Source organism: Electrophorus electricus, chromosome 10, assembly GCF_041902795.1.
Source record: "Electrophorus electricus isolate QZ-2024a chromosome 10, ASM4190279v1, whole genome shotgun sequence".
Taxonomy (NCBI): domain Eukaryota; kingdom Metazoa; phylum Chordata; class Actinopteri; order Gymnotiformes; family Gymnotidae; genus Electrophorus; species Electrophorus electricus.
In genome coordinates this window covers 24,891,782-24,913,192 of record NC_137506.1, presented here as the reverse complement: position 1 = coordinate 24,913,192, position 21,411 = coordinate 24,891,782, and the positions used below count along the sequence as shown (strand labels likewise).

General features: G+C 40.7%; 1 protein-coding gene across 9 annotated transcripts in view; it reads left to right on the top strand.

The window, feature by feature from the left end:
* The window catches only part of LOC113571324 (ryanodine receptor 3), a 145,761-nt gene that overhangs the window by 69,254 nt on the left and 55,096 nt on the right, over positions 1–21,411 (top strand). For 7 of the 9 annotated variants that reach the window (XM_081722275.1, XM_081722269.1, XM_081722273.1 and 4 more), the window contains 21 exons: positions 226–359; positions 660–901; positions 1,199–1,391; positions 2,070–2,286; positions 5,187–5,291; positions 7,264–7,367; positions 8,220–8,303; positions 8,476–8,635; positions 9,040–9,187; positions 10,559–10,764; positions 11,521–11,695; positions 11,966–12,174; positions 12,480–12,679; positions 13,212–13,278; positions 13,378–13,538; positions 13,633–13,798; positions 16,176–16,262; positions 16,743–16,969; positions 17,291–18,095; positions 19,240–19,440; positions 21,189–21,291. In XM_081722275.1, the coding sequence (XP_081578401.1) occupies positions 226–359; positions 660–901; positions 1,199–1,391; positions 2,070–2,286; positions 5,187–5,291; positions 7,264–7,367; positions 8,220–8,303; positions 8,476–8,635; positions 9,040–9,187; positions 10,559–10,764; positions 11,521–11,695; positions 11,966–12,174; positions 12,480–12,679; positions 13,212–13,278; positions 13,378–13,538; positions 13,633–13,798; positions 16,176–16,262; positions 16,743–16,969; positions 17,291–18,095; positions 19,240–19,440; positions 21,189–21,291 (3,994 nt within the window). The remainder of the gene's footprint in view (positions 1–225; positions 360–659; positions 902–1,198; positions 1,392–2,069; positions 2,287–5,186; positions 5,292–7,263; positions 7,368–8,219; positions 8,304–8,475; positions 8,636–9,039; positions 9,188–10,558; positions 10,765–11,520; positions 11,696–11,965; positions 12,175–12,479; positions 12,680–13,211; positions 13,279–13,377; positions 13,539–13,632; positions 13,799–16,175; positions 16,263–16,742; positions 16,970–17,290; positions 18,096–19,239; positions 19,441–21,188; positions 21,292–21,411) is intronic. The other 2 variants (XM_081722271.1, XM_081722267.1) reach the window with 1 other exon arrangement.

The following is a 21,411-nucleotide window of genomic DNA, read 5'->3' as shown; positions in this document are numbered from 1 at the left end:
AGTCTGATTTGATAAATTAATAAACTTATAAATTGCTTCCTCTAAGTGACATACTTGAATATTTATTTTGTCACCAAACTGAAGAGTACACTTTGGCAATAAATTACATATTGTCTGTCATTCTGCAAGATTCCCTTACTGACTTTCCATGTGGAAAAGCACACCAAAACAAGGACACATCCACTCTCACCTTAATGAATAATTTTGCCTTTTGTTTGTGCACAGATCCTCGATGTGCTCTGTTCTCTCTGTGTCTGCAATGGAGTAGCAGTAAGAGCCAATCAAAACCTCATCTGTGATCACTTGCTCCCAAAGAGAGACCTGTTACTCCAGACAAGACTGGTCAATGATGTCCAAAGGTAAAAATAGTTAGTTAATGGAGTGTCATTATTTGATTGTAAGTGTGTGATCTCATTATATCATTTATATGCAATGTTATATGCAAGCTATGGTGGACTCCATCATCATGTGTACAAAATTGCTTATAAGTTGGTTTATATATTGCTGTGTTAATTATAATAATATATTTTGAGCTACATATTAAATAGCATTTCTTTTCCACTGGCTCTAGAAATTACTAATTTTAAATTTACAGTTATAGCATTTAATATTCAATGTTATATATCCGAATTTTTATATTTCCCCCATCTCAACTGCAGTATGAGACCCAACATCTTTCTGGGCGTTAGGGAAAGTTCTGCTCAGTATAAGAAGTGGTACTTTGAACTGATGATCGACCAGGTGGAGCACTTTGTGACCAGCGAGCCCTCTCACCTGCGGGTGGGGTGGGCCTCCACCAAAGGCTATGCCCCCTACCCCGGTGGTGGAGAAGGCTGGGGGGGCAATGGGGTTGGGGATGACCTCTATTCCTACGGCTTCGATGGACTTCACTTGTGGTCAGGTCTGTTTTGAAGAAGAACAAAAACACTTTTATTATGAGCTATGGATATATTTGCAAATTCATAATTTTAACAATCATCCTTAGTGTTGAATGAATACCTACAGTGATCATTAGATGAAAGCTGTTAATTCAGCACTGGGGTTTTTGCAGTGTTTGGTCTTATCACCCTTCTAACACCTTTTTAGAATCTTCTCTATTAGTAGACAATAGAAACACTACAATTGCTAATCTAAGCAAGAATGGTGTGAATGTCAGGTGGTGGTCTAAGGCAGACAAAACTTTGTGTCTGTGCTGCAGGGAGGATCCCTCGACGCGTGGCCTCGGTGAACCAGCACATACTCACATCAGACGACGTGGTCAGCTGCTGCCTAGACCTGACTGCCCCCAGCATTTCCTTCAGGATTAATGGGCAGCCTGTGCAGGGCATGTTCGAGAGCTTCAACACGGACGGCCTCTTCTTCCCCGTGGTCAGCTTCTCAGCCGGGGTCAGGTATGCTCCACCACCTGCCCTCGCCCCCCTGCTACATGCACACAGGTGATAGGGTGGGTGAGTACTTTTTTTTGAGGTTGCTAAGGAAACATTCATGCGTAAGAAAACATTAAGCTCTTCTGGTCTGATTGATTCCTTAGCTTGTGCCATTGCCCCTAGGCATACCCGAAAAACTACAGGGGGTGCCCATAGCATCGGCCGGCAGTGTCACTTAATGAGCGTGCCCCTCAGGGGAGCTCACTGTTGTGGAATCCAGGTGCACACGTGCACACAGGCCTCCTGGCCTGCCCGGTTTCACTAAGAGCAAGTCGGTTTAGAGGAACAATGTCATTCTAGATGCCTTAGTTTATTTCCTCACCCTTGGTCCTGACTCCAGTAAATCAAAAATTGCAGAGAGGATAAAAAGAAAGGAACAAAGAAGAGATGACTTATTACAGGGCTAGTCTCTCTATGGTGCATTGAGAACACATTTTGATCTTTGATTGTGTCCAGAGCTTCCTTTTATCAGTGTGACCTAAGATCTGTCTCTGCTCTGATTGAAGTCTCCAATTAAACAAAATAAAAAGGATGTGTATCAGTATCTTGTGCTTCACTGATGCACACTGTGCGCAGGGCAGACTGTTCTCTACGCATTTGAGACAAGGTCAAACTGAATGACACAGCTGTTCTGCTCGGCAGGGTGCGCTTCCTCCTGGGTGGTCGTCACGGAGAATTCAAGTTCTTGCCGCCGTCAGGCTATGCCCCATGTTACGAGGCTCTTCTGCCCAAGGAGAAGATGCGTGTGGAGCCTGTGAAGGAGTACAAGAGGGACATGGACGGAGTGAGGGACCTGCTGGGCACCACACAGTTCCTTTCACAGGCGTCATTCATACCCACACCCGTGGACACCTCTCAGGTGACACATGAGATGACCCATTATGCTACACATACACACATGCATATGGGAACACACATCTGTCATCTGATCTGGCAGATGTGTGGATGTTCAGGGGCTTAATTTGGTGCTATCAGAAGTCGCTGGGCTCTTTTATTCATACATTGGTGAACATTGCTCAAATGAGTGCACAAACACACACTCGCACACACACATTCGTGTACACATGCACAGGCAAACATATTGTTTCCTACTCATCTCGTGGAAACTAACATGTAAAAATTTTGAAAGGTTTCAGATGTCACTTCCACATGCTTCATCTTAGTGAATGTTTTGTGTTTTAATCTTTCTACATTAGGAATAAACTCTCCTCTGTGTGGAATAGAAATACATTGGTTTCAGAAAGCATTCAGACCACCTTACTTGTTACTGTTTTGTTTTGATTTTTTATTTGATTTTGAATGGATACAATTGCCTATATTACCTATCAATCTATACTTAAGCCCCCATAATCACAAAATGAAACATTTTAGAGAGTTTTAAAATGATTTAAAAATCAAAAACATAAATCTCTTCAGACCATTTTCGGTAGCACTCCAACTCACTTGAACTTCATCTATTGTAACTTCAAGTGACTGAACATACTGTAATTTAAAAGGCACACACCTGGGTCTATAAAGGCTGACAATTTACATTGCACTGTCAGGACAACAAGCCATGAAGTACCCATGGTGGTCGACGCACACGCCGGCGCGTTTTCTTCGATGTTTCGCGATTTAAAAATAAATAAATAAATAAATAAATAAATAAATAAATTAATTAATTAATTAAAAATTTATATATATATATATATATATATATATATATATATATATATATATATATATATATATATAATTTTTTTTAATATATATATTTTTTTATATATACAAATATAAAAGACATATATATATTTGCAATAAGATAGCATACAAACATGGTTCAAACATTTCCTGAATCCATGCAACAAGCCCTTTAAATTTCGACAATAGTAAGAATGACGAGCCTATGAGAGGTTAGATATAGCGGGTAGACTAGAGGTTAAGCTACGTCATCTGCCCCTCACTGTGTGATTCGCGTGTTCGTATGTCACTCAGAACTTATCCATTTCGCTGTGTGTGATTCATGAATTTGTGTGTCAATCTGTGTGAAACTAACCAATCAGCAGTCAATAAATCACTACGGCATTACCCTTAACGGCGGAAACGTTTCTTTCCTAGTTCAATTGACATCGAGCTAGCCAGCTAGCTAAAATATTGTGCAACAAGTGTACAGCTGCTGAAGTTGCAGCGATTTTGGAAAGTAGTGACGAAGCTCACGGAGATTTAGAAGCCTGAGGATTTGATTCCTTTGATCAGGAATAATACAAATATAAAAGACATCACAAAATTTAAAGAGAAATAAATAAATGACTCCAAGCAACCCCCATTTTTATGTGCCCCAGATTGTCATGCCTCCTCACCTGGAGAAAGTGTGTGACAGGACATCGATGGATAAATTAATATTTTTTGACACTATCGCTAGGTTACAATAGTTGATTTACATAGCTCGCAAGCTAAATGCTTCTGTGCAAAATTGATGAAATTGATTTCAATGAAATTGAAACATTTGTCATGACACATGTTTAAGAAAAGTAAAAATTTTGTTTACTTTGTTAAAGTTGTGCTTACTGTTTTAGTTTTTTATTTACTTTGTTAAAGTTTTCTTTTTTTTAGTATATATATATATATATATATATATATATATATATATATATATATATATATATATATATATATATATATATATATATGCGCACACATATGTATGCTACTTTACCAAACCATTTACTTTACCATTTATGCTACTTTACCAAACACTGGTAAACTTATAAACACCAAAACAGTTGGTTCCCATGAGTAAAGGTGTGTTTTCACATGAAATATGATGCATTTCTAAAAATTGGACCTCATGTTTTCAGCTTTATGCCCATATAATTTCTTCTGATGCGAAATGACTCATTTTGGGAAGAGGACCCTTGGTCAGGGAGGTTAGAGCTTCAAATGTTCTGTGAGAGAACCTATCAAATGGACCATCTCTGCCCACTCTACAACACATAAATAAGAGTGGCAAAAAGGATGCCACTGAGAGAAAAAGCATATGACAACCCCCCAAAGCAAAGAGATGGCAGTATCATGCTATTGGGTGGCATGGACAAATACAGGAACCTTCTTGAAGAAAAGCTTCTCAAGAGCACACGCAAACTCAGATTGGAGCAAAAGTTCTCCTTTCAAAACAACAATGACCTGAAGCATACAGTCAAAACAGTGGCTTCAGGATAAATCTCTAAATGCCCTTGAGTGGCCCTGCCAAAACCCAGACTTAAAGCCTGTTGAACATTTGTGCATCTGCAATGAAGAATGGGATAAACTGCCCAAGTTCACGTGTGGAAAGTTTGTAGAGAGGTATTCATATAAGATTCATGAAAGGCTTGAAGCTGTAATTGCTACCAAAAGGTCTTTACAAAGTATTGAATAAAGGGACTGAATACTTCTCTGAATAAGGTGTATGGTTTTCATAAAAAAAAAAAAAATTAAAATTAAAATCTCTCTAAAACATCTTTTCACTTTGTCATGGGCGATTAAGTATAGATTGATGGGTAAAAATGGCAATTACAGCCATTCAAAGTCAAATCCACAACACAGTAAAGGGTATAATAAGAGGTCTGGATACTTTTTGAATCAACTAGAGAAATGCCTGTAAGGTAAAAAGCTAGCAGGTGAAGAACTTGATGAATGGATAGAGTGGAAAAATGAATCAATAAATCAACAGCAGTCAGAACACAAAATTTAAAGAGAAATAAATAAATGACTCCAAGCAACCCCCATTTTTCTGTGCCCCAGATTGTCATGCCTCCTCACCTGGAGAAAGTGCGTGACAGACTGGCTGAAAACATCCACGAGCTCTGGGCCATGAACAAGATCGAAATGGGCTGGTCTTACGGCAAGGTACCACCCCCCCAGCCTGGAACTAATTCAGCGTACTGACAACATGTGGTCCATACCATTTTAACACATAGCCATGCATTTTAGTTCTGACCACATCATACACATACACAAGACACACTCACTTAAGGTACCCATAGTACCTCACATACGAAATGAGACCTTTAGTTATTATATGACAGAGGAAACATTTTGATCTTAATTTTTAACTTAGTCATCATATATGTGTAGGAAAAGTCTGTTCAGTGCATCATTGTGCTTTCTCTTTTATAATTTGCTGTTCAAATAAAACAGAGGGTAAGTGAATTAATCATTTTGATCCCATAGCTTCATTGTGCTATTGAAAAACACCATTTCAGCTTCCATACGTAGATTAGTCAATTCAGTCATTATTTCAGCCATGTAGTTTTGTTTTTTTTCTGATCTTTCAAATGTAATTGGTTTTCTTGAAACTAAAGGGCTTAGTAGACGACAGCATGCATTTAATGTAAAAATGTAAAAGGTATCAATGTTGCTGTACTTGCTGTTTTCACACTTTTTGTTGGGACTGTGTAAGCAATCCTTTCCTGTCCAAACAAATTACAAGGTTTGGGAGATTTTCCATTGAGAACTTAACTGAATTAATTTAGCTCAGTCTGCTTGATCTCTCTCAATCACTTAGTCTCTACAACCAGGCTCACATGTTTTACAAAGTCGCTGCTATGTGTTGTTACCATATAGTAAAACTAAATGGTTGTAAGAGCAGATTGGGACCTGGCCCTCAGAGGCAGAACAGCAGCAGGCAGCTGGAACCTGGCTCTTATGTCCATGCTGCAGATGTGATTGATTGGTCATATTTACCTATGCATCACAGTGCTTCTTCATTCAAACCTCATCCTCCTCACTCATCTATCGCTGGCTTTACACGCGTCTAGTGCGGCCACTGCCTTCCACCCCTCTAGACGTGCAGACCTTCGTTTGCCTTCAGTAGTTGCAGGCTACATGGGAATGGACTACACTGTACACACTGAATTGCTCATTCCTCTGGAGCATTGGGATTAGTTTCTCCGGGGGCATTTGTAAATCCTGTACCCTCTGTGCAAATTGAGGTTTTTTTTCAAGGCCAGATTTTATCCCAAATGAAAGGTATAATGCCAGTGTGAGGGAACTTACATTAGTAAGTCACCTGTTCAAAATTCTGATTTTCTCAAAGGCAAATTAGTAAAGAATCTTGAAGCAGGTGTGCTACTGTAGAGTCAGTTTTTATAAGAGTATACAGAACACAGGAGGAATCACTGACGAGCACCCCTGACTCCCTTTTGAAATTGCAGTCTGTACCAATACTTTAGATATGATGCCAATCCTGGACCCCTGCTTTGGGACTCATACAGTACAGCATGTATATGGTCAGTTATTATTATGACAAGCTGTGACATAAACAGAGATGTGTGTGTGTGTGTGTGTGTGTGTGTGTGTGTGTGTGTGTGTGTGTGTGTGTGTGTGTGTGTGTGTGTGTAAAAATTTTAACCCGGTAATAAGCAAAGATATAGGGCTAAATTGAGTCTTGCAGCTGTGGAAGATGGAGAATTTTCCATAGTGTCCCAGTCAGAAAGTCTATTTTTTCACTAGATTGTTCACATTTAGTATTCCTGACTCACCCATGCCTCCTTTACATTCATGGCTTGTTCGCAAGAAGAATCACCTCTTCCCCAAGCATACCTGTGTGTGGGTGTGTGGGTGTATGTGTTTTTGTGTGTGTGTGTGTGTGTGTGTGTGTGTGTGTGTGTGTGTATGTGTGTGCGCATGTTGTGAAACATCCATAATGGCTTCATGTTCTTCTGACTCCTCCCTCCTTTATCACAATCTCCAGGCAGCTTCAGGGTTGCTATGGTTGTCTCCCAGTATTGTGATGTCATTTTGCCACATCTAGCGTATCTTCAGTCCTAAGCAGTCGATCCAGTGTGCCATAATGACTTGCTGTGTGGTCCTTCCCTAGATGAGGGATGATAATAAGAGACAGCATCCCTGCCTTGTGGATTTCTCCAAACTACCTGAAACAGAGAGGAATTACAACCTGCAGATGTCAACGGAGACCTTGAAGTAAGCTCTCTCTCTCTGTGAGATTGTGTGTGTGTGTGTGTGTGTGTGTGTGTGTGTGTGTGTGTGTGTGTGTGTGTATGTGCATGTTTGTCACCCTCCCTGTGATTGCACTTCAAAGCACTTCAAAGCATATGCGTGTGATTGCACTTCTCCAGCGTGTTTAATTAAACATACACAGACACACACCCACATACACAGGTTGATCAAACACACATATACTCTGCAATAGAGAACAACAACCCCCCACCTTCTCCATGTCACACTATATCAGATGCACTTGCTGAAAATGATAATTTTATCTAAATCGTTGTCCTTTGCTTGACTAAAAACAATACTCAGCTTCTCTGGTACGTTTGTCTGGCGATGGCCAGCTCACAGACACACTAGTAAAAGTAGGAACCTTACACATTAAAGAACAGATGGCTTTGTGTAAAATGTCAGCCATTTTAATGGCACGTATGAACACATCAAGGGCAACACGCATATACATTTATAATGTACACGTCATGGATTCATAAAGGATTCATGAAGAGCAAATGCCTGCAATGCGCTACCCCCATACACATTCACACACACACCCTCAGCTCCCCATGCACACTCACACACCCTCCCCCCAACACACACACACACACACACACACACACTCACACACCCTCATTCCTTAACGGCCCTTACTTCCCACCATACCTTCCTGCCCCTGCACCTCAGCATCAGCGCTCTCACACTTTTGGAAGTAGGACTCCGCAGTAGGTCTTGTGCAGGAGGGTCTCAAAGGTTGTGCTTCTAAAGGGAGGCCCGGCACTCCAGGCTCAGTGGGATCTCTCACCCACTCCCGGATTCTCTGTTCGGCAGGACCCTGCTGGCAGTGGGATGCCACATTGTTCAGGTCCATGTCAGCATTGAGGAAGAGCTACAGAAAGTCAAACTCCCCAAGAAGTAAGTCTCACAGACACATGTAGTTATGATATAAAATAGAATAGAAATAGAAAATACAAATATAGAATCTGTGCTACTAATGATGTTTACTAAGTTATTAATAGACACATACCTTTTCCTTGTTTTTGCCACTGTTTCTTAAACTTGTTCTGTGTCCTCTGTGTCTGCATAGCTACATGATGTCAAATGGCTACAAACCCACTCCGCTGGACTTGTCTGACGTGAAGCTGACCTCTGGCCAAGAGCTCCTGGTGGACAAGCTTGCGGAGAACGCTCACAACGTTTGGGCCAAAGACCGGATCAAGCAGGGCTGGACCTATGGCATTCAGCAGGCAAGTGGCACTGGCGGCTTCTGTGTTCAAACTGCTGTTTCATGTTGTCAGTGTGTGCCTTCTGTTCTTTATGGATCCATCTTACTGTACTAAATGTTGAGAACATCAATATCAGAACTTCCATTACATTACTATCAGTTCTCCCATTCCCCCTGTACTACCTCAGGGAAGAGCCTAACATATGATGTGTAATGTCATCAAAAACATAATGATGGAGGCAAGCGACCGACTCATTTCTCAATTAGGCAAGGGCATTGTCAGGCCAGTCATAACAAATGGCAGCTTCAATTGCCATCCTCTTAGATCAGAATGTACAAGCACTGCTTATCTCTCTCTGTCTCTGCCTCTGCCTTTCTCTCTCTACTTTTCTCTCTGCTTGTCTCTCTCGATGGATGTCTCTGCAGGATGTGAAAAGCAAGCGTAATCCTCGCCTGGTGTCGTATTCTTTGCTTGATGAGCGCACAAAGAAGTCAAACCGGGACAGTCTCCGTGAGGCCATCCGCACGCTTATTGGATATGGCTATAACATTGAGCCTCCTGACCAGGAGGGTGGTGAGTGCCACAAGGATGTTTAATAACGCAGAGTCTGCTTATGTAAATCTATCTAAGATCACCATGAACTCACACTTTAGGGAGTAATCACATAAATTGTCCTATGTCACAGGACTGGATTTGCTGGTGCCAAATGTATATTGAAAAAACACATTATCTACCCACTGACTACAAATAATAGTTTAGAATTATTTTAATCATCTTGTGATATGGAAATGTATGATATGATAAAGAAATGTTCTTAAGCTTCCTTTTAGTGTTGTCATGAGTTTATGGCTAAAACAAATTTGGTAATATTACATTACAACTTTTGCAGTATAACTACATAATTGCAGTGTAATATACTGAGTAACCATGCACTGGTATTCAGTGAATTCACATAATGGATGACCTTATTACAACATACAGATGTGCAGTAAACACAGAGTATCGATGCATTTATACACAATATTACTCTGTACTATAATATTCTATGCTATAATTATATAGCTATACTATAGAAATGCTTGCATAATCTAATCTTACCAAAAATCTCCCAGAAAATAATTTTATAAGAGAGTCTAATTAACTACACATTTTGGATAAAGTGTGATTTTCCTGATTATGTCCACTATTCTCCTGGGCTCTTCAGTGGAACAGTACTTCTGCTTTACTTCCCAGCCAGTTGGCATCAACATGGAATCAACCTGAAATCCCTAAATCTAAGGGACTTAGATATCTAAGATATTTTCTGTAGTTGCAGACATTTTTAATCAAACACTTAGAGTAAACTTTTCGTTGGTGTTTGTGAAAATTACTTTAAATGGCTCGAAAAGTCAACGTGTGTGTTTCCAGACCCTAATCAAAGAGTTGATTGGGGGCCAGAATATACCTGTATGTGTGTGTGCACAAACACCCCCACACCTCGGAGAGGTGCCATTTACTTGAATCAGGTTTTAAACAAATGCACTGCTGTTCCTGTGTTTTTTAAAACAATAACATTAAAACACAGCTTTGGCTTGTGTTTGTGAGACAGAAGGAAGGCAGCCTATATTTATTACTGCACTGTGAATATAATTCAAATAATACATCAACTGTATTTAGTGTCCTGAAAAGTCACACATTTTTTTCATCTACTTTAATACATTGATCATCTGATCCGTGGCACAGTCACTGTTTTGTATTCAGTGTATGTATGGTTCAGATGAATGTCAATATGTCAGTAAAGCACACATACCCACATAGAGGTTCAGTATATTAACTCCATAGCTCCAGATGGTGGCTGCTGCTGATCTCACTGGGTTATTTGTGGCACATGAAATCACGGTCTTTCCTAATTTGTTTGACAGTCTGCACCCCCCTCCCACTTTCTCTATTCAACCCCCCGCAAAGCAGGCCATGTTGTGGAGAGGCTGAGCATCGACAAGATCCGCTTCTTCCGCTTGGAGAGGACATACGCAGTGAGAAAGGGCAAGTGGTACTTTGAGTTCGAGACAGTGACCGGCGGAGACATGAGGGTGGGCTGGGCTCGGCCGGGCCTGCGGCCCGATGTGGAGCTGGGCACTGATGACCAGGCTTACGTCTTCGATGGCTACAGGGTGAGATTGGGACCAGCTGCTAAGTGGGGATGTAGCCTTTTGTGTAGTAACAGAAGTGCAGGACGAAACAGCTTCATGGTTCATGGTAATCTTTTATGAGGATAGTTTTTCAGGGTTAATTATCAGATTGTTAGTTACTAAAAGCTAGAGACATAAAACAATATATTCTATGGTCTGCAAGCAGTTTTGCTTTGCAGATACATTTTAGTATAAGTTAATGACAAATCTGTTACAAATATCAAGTGAGTCATTAAATAACATCTGTTGTGCTATGTGAAGAACTGCTGTCAGAGCCCACATCAGTGCTGGTTTGATGCATAACACTGACCCAGTGAAATTAATATTCTTTGCTTAGCTCATTAAACATTTATAAGCTTTTTTATTCTTACTTCACTGTTACTATTTCTTTTCTTTTTTGGAAGGATTTTATGAATTTTGTGTTCTATTACAACAAGATAATATTCTATGAGATTATTAAATGTAAAAAAAATACCTTGGGCCAAAGGGGCAAAATCTTTTTTTCAAGAATTAAAAAAAAAAACTTTGTTTATGTTTACAGATGTTATGAGTATACTTCCAAGGACCTGCCTTTGCATGATAAATATATTGGCAAAGATTTTTGGCTCCTACACTCCGCAAATATGTGAAAACTTTTTTTAAACATGAAGACCAAGTTTTTAAGGCTGGAATTGGCCTGGCTCAGGATTTTGTAGCAAACATTGAGTGTTTTTTTTTATGTTTCCGCCGCACACTCAGGGCCACCGCCTCCACCAGGGTAGCCGGCTGTTTGGCCGCTGCTGGCGCGCTGGGGACGTGGTGGGCTGCATGATCAACATGGAGGACAAGTCCATGATCTTCACGCTCAATGGAGAGATCCTTATCACCAACAAGGGCTCAGAGCTTTGTTTCACTGACTTTGAGACTGAGGATGGTGAGTAAGAGAGAACGAAGGGCTTAGATGAAGTTACACCTCTCCATATGGTTATGGCTAATTTTAAATAGTATTTGTTTATAGTAATTATTTAGAGGTATTTTTTTCTTCAAGTCATGATAATGATTAACTGAGCAATATTACAGTGATTAGATGCTTCATATGCCTGCTGTTCACATTCTTGGAGCAGACCCTGGTCACTAATGCATTTTTGGGAATGTCAAGCAGTCTTTTAACAGCGACCGGTGTCTTGTTATCTCCATCATGCAGGCTTTATTCCGGTCTGCAGCTTGGGGCTTTCACAGGTGGGTCGGATGAACCTGGGCAAGGATGCCAGCACGTTCAAGTACTACACCATGTGTGGCCTGCAGGAGGGCTTCGAACCTTTCGCTGTCAACATGAACAGAGAAGTCACCATGTGGTTCAGCAAGCGTTTGCCTACTTTTGTCAATGTTCCAAAGCATCACTGTCATATTGAGGTAATGCCCAGATTCTTCTGGTTGGTTCTCTTTTTTGACCCTTTGCATCGATGTGTTCATTGGCAATATGAAAACGTACCATTCCTACATGTTGTCTACCAGGTAAATGCAACTTGTTTGGCCAAAATGTGCCTGTAGAAGAAATGTGAGCTTTGTGTGTGCAACCATGTTGCATAATGCTAGTATCAAAGGAGCTGCAGCTGACATGCACGTGACCGTGTCTGCATACGTTACAAAATAGAAGTCAGATCATGAATAGTTTATTCTACATTGAAAAGCAAGGGTTAAAACCTTTGCATTTGCAGGTTACACGGATCGACGGCACTGTGGACGGCCCGCCTTGTCTGAAAGTGACACACAAGACATTTGGAACACAGAACAGCAACGCTGACATGGTTTTTCTCCGCCTGAGCATGCCTGTGGAGTTCCACCCCACCATCAGGAACAGCGCCAGCGCTGATGTGAACGGCGTGCACGATGAGGAGCCGCTCAAACTCCGACATAGGTGAAACCATGATGACACACTTCATAGAGAGGTTCTTCTCAAATGTGCACACTGCAAAAGTTTATGATTTTCAACTTAAAAATGTATGTAAATGTAGGATTTCCTTATGTATCCCTTTATGTTGTGGCAAGTCTGAGAGAAAGTTAAATTTGATTGAACTGCATTTAAAGGAATTAATGAACACTTTTTTAGGAAACTGAAGATAAGAGAATCTCCAGAACTAGCTTAACTAATTCATTTGGGGCAAACTCAAATGCTTCTAGACCACCAATAAGATTGTTCACCAATAAGAAAGTAAATAAGTAAGGTCAGTGAAATGTTCTGAATATACTGAAATGTTGAGCATTTGTTATTGCTGACTAGGATATTTTTTCAGACTTTTTTAGCACTAGGTTTTTTCAGATTCATTTAAAATTATCTGTACTGCATTTTTATATCATAAGCCAGATGTAGAATATCAATGGAATATTAGTCAGATTTTACTTTGCATCTGTGTTTTTCCAAGGCAGATTTTTTGGTCTTTTTTTCCTAGGCATCCTGTGAAATCTCTGAAACATACAGAGGACATGAGGAGAAGTGACTATAGTAGCATAACCTCTGTAAGTGACTGGACCTTATGGGGTTTTCATCCATAGCCCCTTCACTGCAGAAGTATATTTTACTGTAGCTTGGTAATGTGCTTTTAATGTGCTCTGCAGTACTACCACTCGGTCAGGGTGTTTGCTGGTCAAGATCCCTCCTGCGTGTGGGTTGGCTGGGTCACCCCTGACTACCATTACTACAGTAACCTGTTCAACCTCAGCAAGAACCGGACTGTGACCGTTACACTGGGGGACGAGCGAGGCCGGGTCCATGAGAGGTAGACACTTCTACCTCAGATCAGTCCCTCAGATCAATTTGTTGTGATTGGCTTAGGTATACACCAGTCAAACTAACTCAACCCTGTTTTACAGTGTAAAGAGGAGTAACTGCTACATGGTGTGGGGAGGGGACATCTTTAGTGTGAACCATTCCTCCAGCCGCAGTAATGTGGATTTAGAGATCGGTTGCCTAATCGATTTGGCTACTGGCTTGGTGGCCTTTATTGTCAATGGCAAAGAGCTGGCAACCTCATATCAGGTACTACTCTCCACACTGGCATAATGTGATTTTTTGAAATGTTTTGTTTTAGTCATATCTTTTTTAATATTGCTATCCTTCAGACGCATTAATATTATTTAAAGTGATTTTAAACACATGCTTGTTTTGATTTGTTACCAGTATAGCAGAGGTAGTAGTTAACAAACTAAAGGTTTGGGATATTCATGCTTTTTGTGGTGTTTTACCTAGTATTCATAACTGATCAATTTATAGAACCATAGTCAGTTTGGTAGTAGTAGAACACATGAAATGTGGTTATGTAGTTACAGAAAGACAAATAAATCTGTAGCATGTTTTGAGTCCTTATACAAGTCCTTTAACTTCATTGTCATGCCATTTGTGACAGGAAACATGTGTTTATAACATATTTAAGGTGCAAGTCAAGTGATTAATCAATGCACATGACACAATTTGAGTGCTAATTAGTTTATTGTGTCTTTGTTTCATTTGACTATACATGTTAAGTAAAAGTTATCTTATTAACAATAAATTATTATATTATTTGAAGATAAAGTGTAAAAGACAGAATGCTGTAGGGCACGGAGCAGGAGGCACATACTCCCTCGACAGAGACAGTCGTTTATTGACTCAACACGGACAACGATGGCACTCACACATAGCATGAACGGTGAACATGAATACACATATAACTAGCACAAACAACGAGAATGTTAACAACGGCAACATAAACAATGACCAACAATGGTTCACACACTAACAGGGGTTTAAATACATACAGACACAACACTAAACTGTGTGCAGGTGTGTGCTATCAAGGAGGGCGTGGTTACAAACAAGACAGTGTGAATTCCACTGCATGTGGTAGGTCATACCACGTGACCAGTGGCAAGGGGAGCATTACGTGACATAAAGCCTGAAAAAGTCATACAAACATAATGGAAATGAATTGGATTACATTGCTTTAATTTAGTATTTCTTTGAATTGGGTTACGATAAATTTTAAAGAGGTAATTAGTAATCTGTAACAGAATACATTTTGTAAGTAACCTTTCCATCCCCAACTGGTCTTGGTTTCATGGCTGTTGAGTAGCATCGATGGACATGATGTATGGTTGAGTGAGAACAGCCTGCACATTCATTGCGATAGTTTAGTATTGGAGCCAATGTCTTGAAAGGAAGGGTTTTGCTGTCTTTTTGCCTAATCTATGTCTCTATCTCTCTCTCTCTCTCTCTCTCTCTGCCTCTCTCTCTCTCGCTCTCTCTGCCTCTCTCTCTCACTGCCTCTTTGCTTCTCTGTTTCTGTCTGTATACATATTTCTCTCATATGCTCTTATTCTCTCACCTGTTTTCTCTCTTCCAGTCTCTAGATTACTGTCTAGATCTCTCTCCTACCTTTAATAGCCTAACCTCTCTCACTCTTTCTCTCTCTTTTTCACTATTTATCTGTCTCTTTGTTTGCCTCAGTTTCCTTTTTGATTACCTCATTAATGCATGCCCCCACTTTACTGTCTTTTTCTGTTTCTTTACTGCTTCTTCTAATACACATGCACACCCACACATGCACACACTCACGCATGCATGCACACACACACACACACACAATCCATCACAGAGAACAAATTCATGCTTCTCAGCGGCCTGATTACCTTAAATTGGCTTTACCGCATACAGGATAATTGGAGGCTGATTCAGAACCAACAGTGTTTGTCATGAGAGACTCACTCAATCAGTCAGAAGAGCAGAGATTTGTTAACAAAGGGGCCTTGATTATTTTATTGAAATTAATCAGAGCTATTTTTTCAGTAGTATAGCACTGTAGTTTAAAAGTCATTGGCCATTAACCTTGAATGCCTCATTGCCAGTGGCAGTTATCTTTAGCTCACTTGTCTCCCTTACTACACTTGACTCTTAAGCTTTTGACATACCATTCCACACCACCTCCAACCAACTGTGTACAGATATTAAACATTGAATTTATCTCTAAGAAATTCTGGGTTAAATTACTGTCACACTGTTACAGATTCATGTTACATAGCATGGCCTGTTTTATGCTATTTTTCATGTTATATAATAGTGACTTGTTTTTGCTATGGAACCAGGAGTATGCTCAAGTTATCACATCAGCACTGGAATAGCATTCAGTGCATAGGTGGTTCCACCAGCACACATACTTTGTTTGTTTGTTCTGTCAGTTTCAATGTGGTTTCCTTGTACCTTGCTGGTGCAAGTTCGGTGAAGCAATGTGTTCTTGTTTTCATGCCGCCGTTGGCTACTGCTGCAACTGTTGAATAAGATATCAAAGCCTTCACTGCTGTTTTTCTGCACCACCTTGATGTATGTTTTCTCTCAAAGTAAGAGAGTGCTGATGTCAGGAAGGGTTGTGTGTGTTGGCCAGGTGGAACCCAACACAAAGCTTTTCCCTGCTGTGTTTGTACGACCCACCAGTCCGAATCTGTTCCAGTTTGAGCTAACCAAGATCAAGGTTAGTGCATTTTCCCCAAACCGAGAGGCTGAACTGAAAGAATTTGCAGTATATATACCAAAGTAGTCTGTGCATGCTCGTTAGAAGATGAGCTTCTAACGTGACTTACTGACAACAATGAACATTCCTAAAACATTTATAAAACCATGGTAAACCCTCTAGCAAGGTTCACTGGTTCAGTACTACCAGATGTACAGGCTGGCTATCTGCCACCAGTGAATTGTCTTGGATATCCAAGAAATTGGCTTGGCTGAATATCCTCTCATATATGTCCTTAGTAAATCTTGAAGAAGTCTCTGTGATACTGTGATTGTGAGTCTGCATTAGTGTATTCCGAAACAGAACAGAACAGTAATAGGCTATGAGTTCATCTCTCATCTACAGTACCTTTTACATATGGATACATTGTCCCAATTGTTTATCCCAATTGCCAAGCAGTGTGCCCCAAACAGCTTGCTTTTGGCAACCTTCCTTCCCCAGAACGCCATGCCTTTATCATCAGCAATCTTCAAGAGCGAGCACAAGAACCCGGTCCCGCAGTGCCCACCGCGGCTGGACGTCCAGACCATCAAGGCAGTGCTGTGGAGCCGGATGCCCAACACTTTCCTGAAGGTGGAAACAGCCCGCGTGAGCGAGAGGCATGGCTGGCAGGTGCAGTGCCTGGAACCCCTGCAGATGCTGGCCGTGCATATACCAGAGGAGAACCGGTTGGTGCACATGCGTTCTTGACTGATTGTAATTCATATACAAATGCAAGTTAATTCAACAACACTTTTAACCTTGAACTAACATTGCACTCAAAAAAGCTAATGGGGCTAATTATCGCAATAAATTAATAAAAGCTAGTGGGGAGTCATTTGCATAATTCTAACTGGCTCCTAATATATTTTCATTAATTATTAGCAATGATAGCAATTTTGGCCAGACATAACAAGCTCATTAAACTCATGAATCCCTTCTGTGGGTTTATTATATTACTGTTTATGCAGACAAACATGGCTAACTGTTCTTTCTTCTACACTGTGCAGGTGTGTGGACATCATGGAGCTCTCTGAGCAGGAAGACCTCCGCAAGTTCCATTACCACACACTAAAGCTCTATTGCGCACTCTGTGCCCTCGGCAACACTCGCATAGCCCACGCACTTTGTAGCCACCTGGACCAATCCCAGCTCCTCTACACCATTGACAACCAATACTTGTCGGGGATGCTGCGCGAAGGGTTCTACAACGTGCTCATCAGCATCCACCTGGAGACAGCCAAAGCTGCCAGACTCATGATGAACAATGAGTTCATCATCCCAGTCACTGCAGAGACCCGTAGCATCCGGCTTTTTCCGGATGCCTCCAAGCGCCACCAGCCTCCAGGTGTGGGACTGAGCACATCCCTAAAACCCAGACTCAGTTTTGCTCCACCTTGCTTCATCACCACCAAACGTGACCAGCACCTCTACAGTCCCGAAATCCCCTTGGATGTTCTGAGGGAGAAAGCAATTAGCATGCTAACAGAGGCCGTCCAAGGAGGAGGGGACCACATCCGGGACCCGGTTGGGGGCAGTGTGGAGTACCAGTTTGTGCCCATTCTACGGCTCATTTGCACACTACTGACCATGGGTGTGCTAGCCAGTCAGGACGTTCACAAGATCCTGCTCCTGATTGAGCCAAGTGTATTTGGAGAGCAGAGGGAGGACATGGTGGGTGAGGCCATGGAGAAGGAGGGTGTGACGGGGGCAGAGGAGAAGGCCGTGGAGGCCGGGGAGGAGGAAGCCAAAGACACAAAGCCACCAATCAGAGGTCTGCTGCAGAAGAAGCTGCCAGAGTCAGTCAAACGGCAGGTAGGAAGATACACTTGTGGCCTGAGTAAACAGAGTAGCTTTAGTTAGTGTGCCACATCCTGGCATAATAACTCTTTTTCCTTACATTTATTGCACCCTAAGGGCCCGTGTACTGGAGTGAGAGGCACCAAGGAGTGTGTGCTGAGTGAGTTTATTAGGTCTAATCCATGAGGTGTCATCAAAACAGGCAGAGTTTTGATGACTTGCAAAAGCAATGTAATTGGGGCAACCCATAAGCAAGAACACAAAGACCTGGCAGCTAGTAAGAAGGCACTGACTAGGTTACAACCAACTGTAAATGATTGGATAAATTTACAGATTAATATTATGGATAAAATAAGTTTCTACAGTAATAATAACATAATATAATAACAATAACATAAAAAGGAATTGGAATAAATGGATAATGTATTTAGCTGAAATGAGACCTGATCCGCTAACAGAAAATGTGCCTGGAAGGAATAATGATCTGGTCAGAAGATTCAGCTGGTCTACAGGAAATGTAAATGTGTATACACTCTTGTGTAAAATTGTTTCATGATATATTAATCTCTTTATTTATAAAAAAATAGGCTATATTTTTCCCAAATGCAGTAATTTCCCAGAATGCACGTTGTTGATGAATGTATGAAAAGAAGAAAAAGTGCAAAGGTGTTTAAGGATCAAAGGATGCAAAGAATGTTTTGGTTTAATATTTCTTTAATGTCTCAGGAAGTAAAAAAATAATAATTATATAATTATTTAAAAGTCATATATTAGAGAATTTGTAGAACCTCCCTTCACCAAAATACCTTAAAAAAGGGTTAAAACCCGACGGGAAGGATTGGTAGAAAACCTGCAGATGTGGTTTAGAAATGTACAGAGCTACAAGTGAGTGATGGTTTGTGGTGATTTCTGGGAAGGAACCAGAGGAACAGTAGGAAAACCCAAAGTGGCAAACCCTGGAGCAGAGCCTTCCATTGCCAGAGCCTCTGTGACAGCCATATATTCATTAGCTTTTGGATTTCAGTCAGCATATATATATATATATATATATATATATATATATATATATATATATATATATATATGAGGTGTTTTAATTATTAATCAGGTGTTCATATGAAGAATAAGCTTGTTTTGTATTTCTTTAATACACACCTAGATGTGTGAACTTCTTCACTACTTCTGTGACTGTGAGCTAAGACACCGCATTGAAGCCATCGTGTCCTTCTCTGATGGCTTCGTATCAAAGCTACAATACAACCAGAAGTTCCGATACAACGAGCTAATGCAAGCTCTCAACATGTCAGCTGCTGTCACCGCCAAGAAGACCAAAGAGTTCCGGTCACCTCCGCAGGAGCAGGTAGAAAAATAACATTCTCAGGGTTCCGCAGTTCTATGCACTCAAAGGTAACCCTTCTGTAGTCATTCAGGACACCAAACAACCATAAAGCCAAAGTGGGCAGTCTTATCTGCAAACAGCCTGTGGGCCTGCACTTTTTTTTTTTCCAATCAAGAAGGAGCAGACATGATGTCACATATTTAAACCTGCTGATTTTAATCTTCTTTCCGACTTCCACCTGGAGTTTTCTTTCCACTACAGATTCCACCAATGATGCAGCCTCCCTTTCCCTACCATCCAAACCTTTCTCTAAAGCCATTCTCGCCAAAACCTTTCATGCTTTGTCTTTAGCCATCTTAGCCATACATGTGTGCACTTGCAAAAAAATCAAGCAACCTGACAGTAAATGAAAGGCCTGAGAGTAATTGACATTTCCTGATTGGCAATATTGCTGGATCATGTTGAAATGTTTAGTTTCTATTTACAGAGCCCAGGAGAGTTTTTTCATTCAGAGCAGTTTTTTTGCGATATCTATAAAGTAAAGCTAGTTTAGTCAAAGTACTCTTGAAATAAATTGCTTACATCAGCATTTGGTTTCAGTCTTCAGACAATTGATTTGTTGAATCGAGAGTGCTCATGTGTGCTCGTCTTTAGTTTTAACGCAGCCCTGTATCCACCTGGACCCTTTGTGGACAGTCTTGCCTAGTCCTGCTGAAATTGCCTTTACAGGTACCAGAGGGCTTCTCTAACCCCAGCCTTAAGCTTAGCTCAGTTATGAATGTATGGTGTGTGATGTTAACATTAGTATATTACGATTGTGAATTCATTTACTACATCGCTACTCACTTCTGTTTTTTAGCTGCAGCATATGACATCCTCCATTCTTGTTGTTTCAGCATCATTTGCAGCCTAGTCATTTATCAGATATGCAGGCATAAGCAGATCTCTGTTACTTTACTGCCATTTTGGTAGTGAAAGTAAGTCAGCACGTCAGGGGGGATAGGTAACAATAACACAATCCGCTTCGAATGTGATCCATACCTAATGTTGCTTCACCATCAGTCAGCGAGCCAAACCATGTGTCTATGATGGAGTTTAAAGCAAAATTCACATGGATCTTGGCTTGTGTACATTTGTGACACATGCTCCCTGCCATCCCAAACTTGTCTTTTGAAATGCTTCTGCGGTTTCACTTCAGAACAGCTGTGAGACTGAGGGAATTCATCCTTGCCTGAGCTCCTTGTGCTAGAGTGAGACATTCACACCAAGGCATTTTTGTGCTTTTGTTCTCTCTTTTCCCTAGTTGAGTGTCTTCCCATCTCATCGTTACAGCTTCAGGATGTAACTAGACAGTATATTCACTTTGACATTCCTCTGTCACTAGCTTGAGCTGTCTTGACTAACTGTTAAGACTCTTTAAATGAGAAAATGGCAAGTAGCTGAATAGTTTTCTGTAAATTTGACTTTTAAGATGGCTGTGTCCTGAATGTTTAGGATATCATTTTTGATATTAGAATAAGATTATTACTATAGAACATGAGCATTAAATTGTGTTGTTTGATGTGCCTCCAAAGATAAGAGTTTCTGTGGTACTCAAACTTTCCCGTGTTATTTTAGTGGTTGTCCCACTGTTTTCATTGATGTCCAGACAGTTCTACTTATGAATACTGAGAAGCAGGAAAGCTGTTTTCTTATTCACTTTAAGGGTTTAAGTCAGTGCTAAAACACAAGTGAGTCCCTCGACTGTGTAGTATATGTGATCCTTCTAGATCAACATGTTGCTGAACTTCAGTATGGGAGAGGACTGTCCATGCCCGGAAGACATACAGGACGAGCTCTATGACTTTCATGATGAGCTCCGTCTACACTGTGGTAAGATGAGCTCCTTAAGGATTTACCTATGTCAGTGATGTCTGCAAGGTATACTAATATTCTAATATTATATATAGAATACATTTTTACTATTACCCAAAATTATTGGGTAATAGTAAA